Raw genomic sequence first — 16,067 nt, forward strand, 5'->3', positions numbered from 1 at the left:
AGCTCAATCTCTACTCTCAATAGCTTAATCATTTTATCACCAGCAAAACAAACATGGCCCTTTCACTTTAACTGGAGGGTATCTAGGTTACAGCCAACAGGCCGGGGGGGGGGGGGGGGGGGGGGGGGGGACGAGGTCCCAGGTGGACCAGTCGGTGGTTAAATAATTATTCAGAGCCATAAATGAAGTAAAAGTACCAAAACATTATTGTCAAAATACTTTACTACAAGTAAATGTGCTGCATTCAAAAACTCACATGTAAGAAAAAGTACAGAATGTTAGATAATTGTACTTAAATTCTGTAAAAAAAAAAATCCTTTATATGTGATATTATATATTTGACATTATTGGATTGGGAATGTTGCTGCATCAAGTAGCATTTAAAAAAAACCAAAGATCCTAAGCAACAGATATTCAGGTTTGGGACTTTCTATTCCAACTTTTTGTAATACAATTTATAATTTTACCTAACAATTCCAATGATTTATTCTTTAGTTGAGGGTTATGATCAGATTTTTTTTAAATGTTCAAATGAAAAGTAACTAAAACAAAACCAAGTGGAGTACAATAACAATATTTACTTGAGATGTAGAGTCCAAGTAAATAGAGTTGAATGGAAATACTTGAGAAAAGTAATTACAAGAATTGAAGCATACGTGACTAAATTTACTTTGTTACTTTCCAACATTGGGAAAACTATACCAATTAAAAGTATTCAGGAGTTAATAAAAGTAAAATAGCCAAGGATGTTTTCTATATAGTTGTAAACGTGTGTAGAAATATTATAGCCAGGCTGTGATTTCCTCAAGGTCAGTGAGGTTGGAAGGGAAACACCTGCAGCAGAGTGGCTTCTCCTCCTGCTGCTGCAGCTGATGCACTAAAGCCACATTATACACGTATTTGTAAGGGTGAACACACACTCTGTGCTGCAGATATGACAGTTTTATACACTTTGTTATGCCTACTTCCGGTTAAAAATTCTCTAAAGTGGTTAATCTGTATGATTTTCAGTAATGATCTGAAAGTTATACATTCTATCCTTTTATTTCACTTGTTGCTCACTATTGCAACAGTAAAAGAAAATCAGCTATGCTCATAGAGCTTAGGCAGCATTTTTCTCATTACCCTTTTAAAGTAAAATATATAAAAAGAAAAATGAACAACATATTTGATCTTGTCAATGTATAGGAAAAGTCAAAAGTTTACAGCCTATAATAATTTATTTGACGCAGGTATGGCTCTTTCAAAATAAAAGCACACGTATTGTAACATACAGTAAGGCTATTTCTTTTTGAAAGTATAATAATACAAATCAGAAAAAAATCAGAAAGAAGCTTTAATGTGAAAACCAATGCTCACAGGAGGGTTTATTTCCTCCATAAGAAAACATACAATGTAATGTAAATATACTGTAGATTATAGAGTATCAATTACATTTTTCCTGCTCATCGCACGTACTCTAACCTTTCTGATCCACCCATTACATCCCCCCACATTGAATATGTTGAAGACTATTTTCTGACCCCCTATTGTCTCCACCCTTTTATAACACAGCGTTACGCCCTTGTTCAAGGGTCATGATTTTTGAAATTGAGTGATTTATGTGTGTGTGTGGGGTCTGTGACTAATGTTAATCCTGTTGGTTCATGTGTGTCATGATCATCCCTGCATGCATTACAGTGACAAACCCATAAAGCTGGGGAAGTTCACCGGTTTTCAGTATAATCAGAAATATTTTCCTATAGTCACTATCTGAGTAATAAGAGTCATGATTTTTGGCCCGGTGGTCTCCGATCTGTTGCTCAGCCCTTCCTACCCGGGGCCGGCTTATCCATAGGAGCCCGTTTGATACCTTCTCATTATCCCGGGTCCTCACAGCTGAGCGGCACAGAATCACCCGGGGCCACTGCTCCAGCGGTGCGAGGGATCCAGATGTTTCCCGTAAAATCAGACGGAAAAAGCTACAAAACTTTAATTTGCAGTAAAAAGGGAATAAAGTAAAGGTTTACACTCCGCGTGCCTCGAACACTATTCTGTGTTCGTCTGGTTCAGTATAAAAAATCTGAAGGTTAGGCTTATACCACGGTGTGACTGCGCTTCCTCTGTGTGTGTGTGTGTGTGTATGTGTATGTGTATGTGTATGTGTATGTGTGTGTGTGTGTGTGTGTGTGTGTGTGTGTGTGTGTGTGTGTGTGTGTGTGTGTGTGTGTGTGTGTGTGTGTGTGTGTGTGTGTGTGTGTGTGTGTGTGTGTGTGTGTGTGTGTGTGTGTGTGTGTGTGTGTGTGTGTGTGTGTGTGTGTGTGTGTGTGTGTGTGTGTCTGTCATTGCCATACATAAAGTTTGACTCAGATTGTGGATGAATCTCAAACTGAAGTTTTTCTTCGTTTCAGTCATTGTGCTTTAATAGAATGGATCAAATGAGGTGCATTTTAATGACAATTATTTATTAAATGAAATTATAGTAATACTAGTAGTTTAATATTAGTAGTTATTATTGGCCATAATAAGAGAAACGTAAATGTACATCCTATTTATAAAAAAATAAATAAAACAAATGTTACTTTTTTTACAAAGTGGACCTTCAATTATTTTATACTGACTTTTATACAATACTCTCACTTGATATTATTTGTTGTTCTAATCTTAATTAAGGTGACTTAGTTTATGCATTGTCAAATTAAATATTCACCGTTTAACATGCAGAAAGAGATGCTGAGTGCACGCCAAAGAACTGCAGGCGATTTCAAGAGAATCCTTTTCTTTGCTGTATGCAGTGAACATGTATAGATTATCTTTGGTGTGTGCACACATATTGATATATAAATTAATAGAGCGATTTGCTGATGGATCAAGTCTTATGCAGTGGAGGGACACTGAGGTGACGTCAGAGTTCAGAGGAACCTGCAGAGTCTCAGCAGAGGTACTGGTGTTCTTCTCCAGGTCCACTCTGAATTTGCTTTTTTCTATCATAAATTCAGAGTCCCTAAGACTTGGTCCTGCAAAGAGGAGGGCCCACAACAGTCCTCAGGGAAAGTGCTTTTCCTCCTCAAGTTTTAATGTCTGTCTTATGTCTGAAGGTTGTGTGATACAGGTGCGACATTATGCTGATTGAGAAAAAAGCATAAACTTTAAACTGTAGCAAACTGCTCTGAGGATTATGACCAGTGATGGAGAAAGTACTTCAATCCTTTACTAAAGTAGTGATAGAATAGTCTAAAAATATACTATTACAGGTAAGTAAATGCCCTTTTAAAGTGTTTTATTACTAGAGAATGTTGTATGATAATATTTATTATACAAGTTAAGAGTTTTTGAATGTTGTAATTCTTCAATATGAAGCACAGTTTGGATACTTTGTGTACTACCGAGAAAGTGGCAGAAAATGGAATCACTCAAGTAAAGTACAGGTATCTTAAAGTAGTACTTGAATTAAAATACTTAGTTATATGTCTCTTGAAACTTGATTACAAGATAAGTTATTTACCTGTTTCATCATCCGATTCTATTCTATAAGAATCTGTGTGTGACCTCTGTGACCCCTCTCTGCTCCTGGTGATGCATTCACTGTCCTCTTGAAGAGAAAAACTCTGAGCAGTGACAGTGGGATGAGAAGATGTGAAACCTCCGTCCATACCTGTCTGCTCATGCGGGGAAGATTCTGTGTTTTCCAGTCCCTTAAAGCTCTCTGTATCTTCTTTATTGGGGTAGATTTCATCCTCTCCACAATCTTTATCACATGGCTTTTCATGGCTTTTCATGTGGACTCTGGAAAAGACCCACAGGAAAATGGCTGTAAATGGAGTATTTGGTGTGGGATACAGATGTTTTCCTTCCTAAGTGATGCAGATATAAAGATAAAAAACACTAACATTTCTTTATCTTTGTGTCACTGAGAAACTCTCTCTAATCCGATGTTGTTGCCATGCGGACAGCTGTCATGTTGTTTTGCTTTTGGATCATTGTCAAAAGAAATCTGTGGACCACAGAGGAAATACAACAGTTTTTTCTCATGTCTTGTGATTTAAACTGCTGTACCAAAATAAAGAATAAAATAAAAGTCAGGGAAAAAAAATTATGCAATATCTTCACAAATAAGGCTCAGTACAGAGACTCATGGGAAGTTGTAACTGAAATACCTACTGCATGATCCAGGAAAACTGAGGATGACCTTTTCCTCTCAATCACTCAAACTCCTGTGATGCAGAGGGATCAAGACTATTAAATGATTGATTGTGCAGATGCTTCAATTGAAATCATCTGAGGGGTATTATGGGTAATTAAGGTGTCCTCAATGACAAACTCGCCACACTGCTGTTCCAATTGATATTTGGGTCTGATATTAAGGCATAAACAATGTATAATTCTAATAAAAATTGATGATGATGGACTAACAATCAATACTTTGTGCTGTTAGACCTGCAATGTGAACGCAGCATTGAGCTTCGGAGAATACGTACAGGAATGGATCAGTTCATGTGAGACACTTGGCTCTGAACCTTGTAGAACGTCTTCTCCTTCTGGCATCGTCTTTTGTCCATCTGGTCTCCTCTGAAACACACACACTTTAGCACACAAGTGTAGATCAACTGCTGTGGACAATATTATAAATAAACGGCTCCATTCTGTGTTTCCATCAATCTCCTGAAAAAACAGTACGTGCTGCTTTTTACAGTAAATGGGCTCAGAAGGGTCCAAACTGAAGCGATGTGAGCGCTGATTATTACATCTCAGTGTCCACAAAGTTGAAAAGATATCTAACTTTAGCGTCGGTGATGCTAGCCAAATGATAATTACAGCTTTGTGAAGCAGTTCAGAGGAAGGGCGAGCGGGAAGATGTCATCTCAGCAGGAAAAGTTTTGGAGGCATTACAGAGGATAAACAAATACACAAACAAAACACATTAACAGTTATCGCTGGTCATTAATCATGTCTGGGGCAAGGTGAAAGTGTCTCTGCCAGGTACTTAGTGAGTCACTTCTCTAACATCTGCATCACCAGGAGAGCAGTTTTATGATAACATCTTACTGGTGGATCATTTGTCTAAAACTCAGCATAACACATGCATGTGTCCGGCTTAACCAATAAGGGTGTACACTTTTTAACAAATAGATATCACTATGACACTTCCACAGTTTATTTCCTATATTAAGACAAAATCTGTTATACTAGTTTTCGGAATGTTATGTTTAAAAAGGATGATGTATGATGTGACAAAACTTTTTCCCAGTTTGGGATGAATAAAGTATTTCTGATTCTGATTCTGTATTATCTTATTGAGTAGGTTGAAATTTTTGCACACGATTCCTGAACAAAATCTGAACAGATTTAAAATTCTTGTTTCATTTTGTTGACACATTAGAGTTAAATGTTTTTACAGAGGGAAGTATAGATGTCTCTTTGGTTATTTCCTACATCTAAAACAATGTCAAAAGGCATAAAAAAAGAGAAATGTCAACATTTTTAGGTATAAAATGTGCATTAATCTGGCCATTAACGCTATAGGAAGGGAATATATTGTAAAAAGCTTCAATATAAAGATGGGAATATAATTAGAATGTTTTGTGAAGCTAAGTGCTCCTACTGTATGTAAGTGGGGATATTAAAACTCAAAACAAAATGTTTTGAGAAAAACATTGTAAAATTCCATACATTTTGGAAACAACGCAAGTAATTAGGGTTAACATTTTAATATTAGATATTGTTAAGAATGACAACTTTGTATTACAAGATGCTGAAAATTGATCAGCAACTTGTAATAAAAAAATGATTGATTGTTCAAATATGCAGATGAGACTTTGTCTAATGTTCATTTTAATTTAAGTTTGTGAGAAATCTACAGACGCACACAGACACAGTTTAGAAAATGAACACCTTAATGTGTATTTCACACTTTCTCCGGTGTGTGAAAGAAATGTCTTGTTTGTATGATAGTGGCTGCATACGTTTGCCTGCTGTTTCTCTCCTTCAGCGGTGAAACCTGATCCGTCTGACGGCTGGAGGAGACAGGAAGCTGCTGGGTCTGTTTGTGGGGTTACACGCCAACATTCCCCCCCCCCACCCACTCCTTGGCTCTTCATTAGCACCGGTGATGAGCGGCAGGTCAGCAGAGGTCAGTGGGTCACGCCAGTTCAGGAGCCAACTCTCACTCACCTTTGAGGATGCAGAGTTTAGTCACTGACATCCCAACATTTAATTATTACTCCGCTCAACTGCCAAACTGTGTTGCTTCTTTGCGCTTTAAGAAAGAATGAGATTGCTCTTACAATGATAAAACAAAAAAACAAGTAAATGTTTATCCTTTTTACTAAAACTAAAAACTGCAGCAAAACTACAGGACACGAAAATGGCCACATTAGGGCCAGAGATCTGACTAAAAGTGATTTTTTTTAAAGATAGAATTTGGGGAGTCAGAACTCTGACTTTTGTACTAAATATTTTTAGTTATTATGACTTTTTATTTTCAGAATTATAACTTTGGTCGGATGTAAAAAATAAGTTAAGTACAAAACCCTTTCCCAAGATATAAATGAAAAAGGGAACACAATGTGCACATGGACAGTTTGAGGCTTATAGAGACAGAGAGGTCTTGCATTATTCAAACACAGTCTGCAGTCAATGGTCTGTTTGATGAAACCCCCTTGTGACAGGGTTCAGGAAAAAACCAAAGTGACTACAGGGATTTTCTGCCAAATCAAACTCCATCTTTAATGTAAAAACTCTCAAACACTGGACAACTTAAAAGTAGCAAATTCAAAACAAATAGCTGATATCTTACCTCTCATCCAGGGGCAGGTTGCACAAAACACCTTAAGTTATGTCCATAAGTATGACACATAAAGGTCAATTTCCTAATCACTTTGGGACTTATTTAAGGGGGTTTATATAATCCTTTAGAAGGTTTCTTTAGTTAATGGAATTTTCAGCATTGAAAGAGGTTTTATGACCGTTGGTTAGTGTGATACCTGTTATTGTCTGAAAAAGTTGGCCTCTAGTCAGATGGTATAAATAATGGCAGAGCAGAAAAAGAAGAAATTGGTCAAAGGAGGAAGCGAATATCCTTCTGGAGGAATACGATAAACTATATCACAAACCCCCGATAAAATTAAGTAAATAACATAAAACTACCAACGTGGGAGGATGTTGCAATGAGTGAGCACATTGTTGCGTTGACCTGTGGACATGAAGTATCTCGCCTATTACTGACAGGAAAAAATCCCGGAGCATAACATCGTAGAGTAATCATTTTTGCAAAGTAGCTGGAAGAGCAGCTGCATAAAGTAGGGTCAGAAAATCCTGAATTGACTGCATGTCCAATTTTGAAATAGTTCGCTCATCATTAGCCGTTAGCATTAGGTTGTCCAGCTCTCGCAATGCGCACATTTGTCATTCACTTGACGCCATTTTGGGGTTAAAATAGAGCCAAAGGAGGGACTACCTTATGTTTTACCACAACATGTTGATTGCTAAGTTATTTTGTGCGGTTTAACCAACTTCAAGTGCAACTTCTTTCATTTTTTCTTTCAACGTAACTCAGTTTTTTAGGAGAGAATTAACTTTAGTATTTGTTTTTGGCAAATCTGAAGAAAACAAACTCAAAACTTTCATTTGTTTAAACATCTACAAATGAAAGTTTTGAGTTTTTAAATTTGAATCATATTGTAATATTATATTTTAACTGTGCTATATAATATTTTATTGACCTGCACTTTAATCTTGTTTTATAATTGTTTGTGTGACAGAGATTATGCAATGTTTTTACCGTTTGTCGATTGTTACGTGCCTAACCACTGCAGATGGAAATGAGCCATTAGCTAAAATCTGGCATAAACCATCCCTTCTCTTTTCTCAGATTCATGTATTTATATGCATGATCCTTCTTCAAATAAATACATCAAAGAAAGATATTTATATTTACTTGTGTTGGGTTGAGGCAAATATTTTCCATTATCTAATACAATAGTCTTTATTATGTGTTACAGTAATAGAAAAAGAAGGAATAGCATAGCATTAAGGGGAATGTCAGTGCCGGTCTCTGTTGAATTTGTCCTAATTTTCCTCCAGATCTGGATGAGTTGACAGGTTGCTGATAATGCCGACTTTCACTACAGTAGTATATTATTTTTTATGCTTATCTTTAGGATTAAAGAAAGAATGGTCAGCAACGTGTGTGTGAACTTTGATTGTCCTCTTGACACCCGGGCAGACAGCGACCCGGCCTCAGTGTTCTGTTTGCCGCAGCTCCTCGCAGCCTTGTGTGTCCTCGTCCTTTTGATGTGCACCAGACTAAACACATACAGTAGTAAGACAAGCAAACGCTGCACGGCTTTTCAAATACACCATGGATCAGAGGTCCCAACAGGACTGGTGGAACATCCATTGGAAAGAACAGCAAAGCATTGCCATTGTTTCCAAATCCATGCTCGGAATAAAGTAAGTTGAGGGAAACTGAAGGTGAAATACTGACATTTTGTCAGCTTCAAACTGACTTGTGTAAACAACCTGCCAAAGCGAATCCTAGTCTAACGCTTCTCGTGGATGTTACTTGACTGGGCAACCTCGAGGACTCCTCGGTTTGTGTTTATGATCCAAAACTGATTCTAATGACTCATCTGTAATTAGTGTTATTTGTCATACGAGCAGCTGGCCAAAGCCTCATCGCCATTTCTAGTCAGAGGAACCTGCAATTAAAAAGCGCGGTGATGAGCAGCTGGGAGGATGAGGTCTTTTTTACGCATACGGGTGGCTGGGTAATGACAGAGCTAGCTGACACAAGTGATGCTGCAAGAAGACGAGCAAAAGCTGCCGCACACCACAATGTCTTCTGTGGGGAAAATAGATAGTGGGGTTTTCCCAGATTTCTTTGACATTTCAGCCCTTTGTTGTGGGGAAGAGGCAGCAATCTTGCGGCCTGGCCTTTAGGAAGGGGTCAGGCTCCTCCTTCTTTCTGACCCGACCTCAGCGAGGGGTCGGTGTCGCTACACAGCAAAGATGACGAACGTGTCGACGCCTACGGTGAGCCAAAGGTGAGACGGGCAGTCTGTGTCTACGCATGGTTGTTAGAGCCACCAAGGAACCATAAAAAAAGGACATATTCCCAGCTTTAAGGTCATGGGCCACTTCTGGGAGTCAGCTGAGCTCTTTTCAGCATCTGCATGATGGTAAATATTGTCCCTCATGTCTCTTGTTTAACCTTACGCTCTCAGGGAGCCAGAGATTTCTCCTTCTCATTTGCTTCAGACACGTCGAGGTGTCTCAAGCCTCTGTGATTTACAGAGATTGTGACGAGACCACAAAGCCCAGGGCTATTTACACTGTTACACTCTGAATTAAGAGTCTGACAGGAAAGCAATGGAATGCGTGTTTATTTGAGGGGAGGTAAGACGGGATTGGTTTTGTTTGCTTTTGGACTGTTGTCCCAGTGTTAGTTCCACCACCAACAGGGATTCACTGCTGTTTATTTGGACACTCGCTCCAACCCTTGACCTTTCCAAATGGGTGTCTAATCCCAGTCAAAGCTACTGTTGGGCCTCTTGTTGCTATTCCTGCAATGCTGCCTCCATCTGGACTTAAAGAAGAACTCTACTGATTCTACACATTAAGGTCTATTTGTAGGTTTAGGGAAGTGATGCTGCATGTGAACACATTTTATAAAGACTTTTGCAACTGCAGATATAGTCTGATACATTTCCTCAAGTTAAATCCTGTCACTTGGGTCTGAAGATTTAAAGGATTAAAAATGGAAAAATATCTTACTTTAGTAGGTTTATTTTTCGTAACTCTTTTGGTTTTAAATCTGATGTTAATGAGGTGCCTTAGTTCTTGCAACAGTCGTTATTATGACTTTTTATTTTCAGAATTATAACTTTGGTCGGATGTAAAAAATAAATTAAGTACAAAACCCTTTCCCAAGATATAAATGAAAAAGGGAACACAATGTGCACATGGACAGTTTGAGGCTTATAGAGACAGAGAGGTCTTGCATTATTAACTCTTTTGGTTTTAAATCTGATGTTAATGAGGTGCCTTAGTTCTTGCAACAGTCCCAGAAAAAAATCCCAATCTTCAAACTTCAAATGAGCAACCGTTTTTTCTAAACTAAACACGGGTATAAAAAACTAGAAACCATGTAACTCTAAAGTTACTGTTAGAGCCAGTATTTAGTTTTTATAAAAAAAGGCCACCTATTGGTGTTGTATGTAGTCCAAACAGTATAAAGGTCTACTATTCCCACGGCGCCAGCCTCTAAAGTGACAGATAGGCAACCAAGTCGAAAAGACGCCGTCCAGGCACAGTTTTTTAACAATGTTGTGACTTTCTTCTCTATTTTTCTATCAAGCCAAGAAAACACGTTAAAAATGTCTGTTTAAGGCGCTTAGTGGCGTGATAGGAAAATAGAGAATCTAAGTGACAATATTAAACGTCTCTTTTTTTTGCCAGTAAATGTTTGAATGGAAGTGCTATTGTTCACATCCGATTCTATGAAGGACACGAACAGAGTTGCACATGCTCAGGTAGAGCAGCAGGTGAAGTCAGGGCCGAAGCTATTGGATGGCTTGACCCGTTCCCTCTCCCCACTTAATGTGGCGGACCCTCAATGCGAAATGCAAACAGTGGAAGTGGATAGGGGTCAGTTTGGAATTGGGGGCCTTTTGCTGCATCTATTTTCATTTTCTTTTGCCACCATATCTGACAAGTTTGCATCACAGTAGATAACCCTTTTTCCTGCAATCAAAGCCAACAACCAACAGTATTAACATAAAAAACAGACATTGCAGTTTTCCAAAACAATACTTTATATCGTAGATGTCAAAGACAACATGTTAGAGCAAAGGTTCCCGAGAAAATGTACTATTTCTTTAACAATGGTGGAACAAGTCAAAAACATAACTGATAAAAAAAAGAATATGCATTTTATACATATGTAAACCTAAAACTGTTTGTTTTTTTTAACCACAGTGGTCATAGCAATAACTGGCGTATTTAGTGGAATGGACAACCGTAACAATGACCAGGCACCTGGATGGAGCCCTTTGATAAAATTCCAGATGTGACAAAGAACAAAAAATGTCTTCCAAGAGTCCACCAAGGTCACATCCTGCCTGGTTTAGAGTAGAAAAAAAATGTCCATTCTGTCGTCGCAGTTTACAAAGCGTCCCCCCTAAAACAATTTGTTTTTCTACATAAATACAATAAAATCTATCGTCTGTGTTACAAGTGCTAGATATTTTTTTTTTTCTTTTGTAAAATGTTCAACAGAAGTCTTTCATGTTTCCATATCCTACGGGTAAAAGCACAACATGGAAAGCACCCAAACTCCTCCTCGGCGTAAAGAAGAAAGCAGTAAAAGAGACAGTTTGGATACAGTGAAAGTACTAATGTCCTTCAGTGCTCGATCTCTTGTGCTGATATGCGGAATGAGACAGACAGAAAGATAGGTGGGTGGTGCATGCAGACGTTAGGATCATGCAGAGAGAAAGGAGGAATGAAGTCAGAAGTATAGGGGTTCAAACTAAAAGACATGACCCCTCCTAATAAATGGAAATTATAGCATAATGGAATGTTTTTACTCTTTGTTACTGGACATTGTGTCAAGGCTAACAGTGAGGACAGACGGTGCTGGTTTTGGCTCGTTTTGAGAAACCAAAGCACGCAGCAGTTGAAACTCTGTGACGGGCACTGCTGAGCAACGCTTCTGAGAATGTTCTGGGCTGGGTTAATGAAAAAAAAGTATCAACCTATAGAAATCAATGTCTAAAAGGCAAAGATGTCTGACAATAACATGAGAAAAAGTCATGGAAATAAATCTTTCACAAACACGTTTTTGGTGAAGGTGACTGGACAAAGGGAAAAATCAGATAGCTTAAATGGAAAGGAGTTAAAACCATACTAAATAAACATAGAATGCTTGCATGCTTTCTGTACTTAGTGTTATTCCTATTTTTTTGTCTATTTCCTTTGTTTTCTTGTACATTTGCAAAGTAGTAGATCATACTGTACAAGCAGGAATAAAACAGTGTGAACTGTGGCCTGTCTGGCCATCTGCAGAAGTCATGGAAACTAATGCAGTTGAGGTGATTTATGGACATGTGATTTAAGAGCATCACACTGCCAGTAGAGGCCATATTCAATCAGTAAAGGAATTATGAACAAACAATAAATGTGGTATTTGAAAGTCTGATTGCGGTTTTAGAAGATGTAAATAAGTTTATGACAATGTAAACATATATATTTTCATATACATGTTCCAGTTTGACAAAGACATTAAAAAAATATATATTTGAGGACAGAAAACATTGGCTGCTGCAGGGAACAAAGACCCTGAAACTAAGAGGCATCCCTTAGCTGATGAAGGAAGATATTTAGACCAGAAATGGAAATGTGAAATCATATCTAATTTAATGATTTAATGTAGGGTTTATAGCGATGTTACATTTTACCCACCCATATCATTTGTCTTGTCTTTTTCTTTCTTGTTAGTGCATTGACTTGCGGGGAACCCTACTTTTTTGAGATGAGTGGATTCCAGATTGAGAATTTGTATCTGGCTTTTCCTGAACTTACAGAAAGGTGCCGGCCAGTAATTGCGTTTTTTTTTCTACAATGGTATCTAGAGGCATAAAAAAGTGGAAAAGCAGGAACATGTGCCTGCATGTGACGCTGAGCAGAGAGCAATGGCACCCCTACTGTAACAGTGTTCTGGTACCAATGGGATGGACGAAGCCAAATACTAGTCATCAGTGTGAAAAGACAAAAAGACAACCAGTAAAATGCTAATCAACACGTAACCAAGGACAGTCAGCGGGGCTTTCAGTTACACCCTAAAAGAGGGCCACCGTAAGTAAGGCCCAGGGAAAGTATTGTTTTTCAATACTAACTTCAAAAACAAGATCATAGTATTTCATTATGTATAGATATAATATATAATATACTCATTTCTTTTATATATAAATCTACTATGAACAGACAGTAAATACACAATTGTCGATCATTATACAAAGTACAAACAATTGCATCCCACCCCTCCCGCAAAAACCCAGAAAACACAGCCATGTGATGTCCACTAAACAGAGTCTGGATCTTCACATGTTGTGAAGTATGTCAGCTTTACAATGTAACAGAGACAGAGAGGGGGAAGGAAATAAAACATTTAAAAAGTATAAAAGGAGTCCAATGAAATGGCAACCAAATCAGAAAGACAGGAATTAGAGGAAAGAGAGTCAACTAAAGTAGCCATTGATAAATGTGTGTGGCAGGAATACTCAAGATAGATGTCCTATGTACAGTAAACAACACTAAACATAACAGCACTGTCTCCCGTTCACTGATAAAACACATGAAACATGATGAGCTTGTACATGGATAAAGGTGGGAGATGGTAGTTGCCCAGGGGGTAAACACAAGTTGGAGGACCAGCTACAGACAGGAAGTCCACCTCTGCACACTGGGGCTAGCTTACATGTGCCCAAATTATTTAACAAAATGTAGCTAGCTAGCAGCCTTGATAGTCGGTATAGAACCCAATATAATTCTGCTTTAACTTTAAATAAAAAAGCCAATATTGTATTCATTTTCTTAAATATTAAGATGTTTGTAACGGATTTGTGATGCAGGTGTAATTGAGCTTTTCGATGCAGGAGGAAGAAGATTCCACTCTCTAACCCTGGTCAAGACAAAAGGACGTTAAATAAAGAAAAAGAGCCCTAAAAAATATGTGTATCCACTTGAATATTTATAAAAAGCAGCTTGTGCTTCACTGTGTATGAACACATGTACACACACCTGCCTCACACCACTTGACATTTGGGCAGCAGATGTGCTTAACAAGGGACTTAAGATGTTAAACCAGCTGTGGGAGCCTATGCAGGGCTGGAACACCCCCCTGGAAAATCCCAGGTGGTTTGGTCATTGTTACCATGGAGACACTGTTGTCTTAAAGAGAGGGCTGGTTCAACAAATTGGCCCATATGAGAATAATTCCTCGATTTCCCTCATTAATCTCAGAGACCAGAAACTGGTTATTATGTACAAAAAGCGGTTTGACTCAGCAGAGAAAGTCTATCCGGTTTACTGTTGTGTATATACTACGTACAGAATGAATACGCTTAAGGTTCTGTTGCTTTAGTACAGAGCATTGTGATTAAGATGTACCTATCCTTTCGTGAGACTCCAATGCTGTGTCGAATGGGTCCACATTTGCACCGCTGCACCTCCCGAAATTACGTTTGAAGTGAAATTTATTTTCGTTTATATTTTTTACGAATTACAAAAGTGTTTCTAAAGAAAGTCAGTGGAGGTCTGCCTTAGGATAAAGTCTTAATGGATAGATGTGCCAAACAAACATGGAACTTTGATCAATGAGGTCCGGATGACGGCTCCTCTGCGAAACCAAAAGTAAAAGTAGACGCTACTGAAGTTCGTAACTTAAACATCGTAACTAGCTTACTTTTTAAAAGCCAAACCATGATTCTTTTTACCCAACGCAGCTAAATATAACTGATTAGTTTAGACAACTTATTGTTGAAAAAAGAAGCTTGTTTTTCAAACTTTCGGTAACCTGGAGAAATTAAGCTTCCTCAATAAGTAATGGAGAAGTTTAGTTTGGTTGGAACGGAATCTTGAATGACACAAGATTGGCTAAGGAGGCCCGTCAAGCTGTTCACTCAGATATCTGATACGTAGTTCCATTAACTTCCTTTAAGTGAACCACCTCCAACTTGTGGCTGGGAACTCCCTTCTACAATGCCATTATTCAAATGAAGGCAATAAAGGAAAGATAAAGGCAAAGGGAGAGACAGTAGGCTGCAGGGAAATATAGGTAAACATGCCAAGGTCTATGTGCCAACAACATGCAGGCATCGGATGTCTTGCCAAGATAGAAATGTTTCAGGAGTGGGGGGAGAAGAGAGGCCTTTTTCCCAAAACTGTTATTTAAGGCAAAGTTCTTTCAAGAAAAAATCCACCAGGTTTGAAAAATAAAAAAGGCACAAACGTCTTTCACTGTCAGTTATTTGAACTGCTGACCTTTTCCATAGTTATCTTCAACCCCTCTTGGAATACGGCAAAAAATGTGAACACTTTGTCCCAATTATCCGGATATCTTAAAAGAGCAGGAATGATTCATCCGTAGAGCAGAGTCACAATCACATTCGCTCTGGTGGTTTTACGATGAAAGTGTGACGAAAAAGCACAGAAAAAACTGAACAATAGGAAAAGTAGACAACCATGTGTATGGGTCCGACTGGCATTCAAAAAGTACATCTTGTGTAGTGTTTAAAAATCACTGGCACTCAAGGCTGTTGCGGGAAGGCTGAGTCGATCCACTTATATCCAAGAGACAACGCATTCCTGCTGATCAGTCTGTGCACTGCTGATCAGCGAAAGCATCGCTCATCTTCAGTGTTCCGTTTCCATTGAGCGCCACTTTTGTCAGCTCTGCTAGTTCTCTCCCATAAAAATATGCCACGTTGGTGTGGCGGGGGGGGGTGGGGGGGGGGGTGACGACAACGACGACAAAGGAGTGGCATTTCAATTGACTGGATGAGGACACTGTTAAAGATAAAGACTGGTGTGAGTGGTCAAAGGCTAGAGATTTTTCTTTACATTACAGCGTCTTCTTCCATTGGCTCCTCTTCAGCCCTGGGAAAAAGATAACATAGACAATGTTATAATTATATATTTGCTTAGAGTATAGGGAGTGTAAATGGAAATTAAAATAGAATACAACAAACAGTATCTACAGTGCATAAGAAAGGTAGTTAGGGGCTACGTCATTGTTTTTCTTTGTCAAAAGAAAACTTAATGCAACACTTGAAAGTACACAGTCATTGTTACCAAAATATATGGGTCTCCAAATCTAAAGCACACAACATTTCTCACTATTTTTTGTCATTGTTTCATACTAAGTATTTGTCATATGATTTCTTTGCTTTCCTGACAAGAGTTAAACAATAAAATAACCATTACCATAGCATATACATTTAGATAGCAGCTGGTTAGCTTAGCACAAACAATAAAATCCCCTGTCAATATACAACATCTGATAGCACCTCTTTATCTCTCTGATTAAC

General features: G+C 38.3%; 1 protein-coding gene across 6 annotated transcripts in view; it reads right to left on the reverse strand.

Annotated features, from left to right (window-relative positions):
* Positions 1–10,769: 10,769 nt before the first annotated feature.
* Positions 10,770–16,067, reverse strand: part of hdac4 (histone deacetylase 4) — a 141,688-nt gene continuing 136,390 nt past the window's right edge. For all 6 annotated transcript variants that reach the window (XM_063887550.1, XM_063887549.1, XM_063887548.1 and 3 more), the window contains one exon: positions 10,770–15,636. In XM_063887550.1, coding sequence (XP_063743620.1) covers positions 15,597–15,636 — 40 coding nt within the window. In that variant the 3' untranslated portion in view covers positions 10,770–15,596. The remainder of the gene's footprint in view (positions 15,637–16,067) is intronic.

Source organism: Eleginops maclovinus, chromosome 7 (assembly GCF_036324505.1).
Source record: "Eleginops maclovinus isolate JMC-PN-2008 ecotype Puerto Natales chromosome 7, JC_Emac_rtc_rv5, whole genome shotgun sequence".
NCBI lineage: Eukaryota > Metazoa > Chordata > Actinopteri > Perciformes > Eleginopidae > Eleginops > Eleginops maclovinus.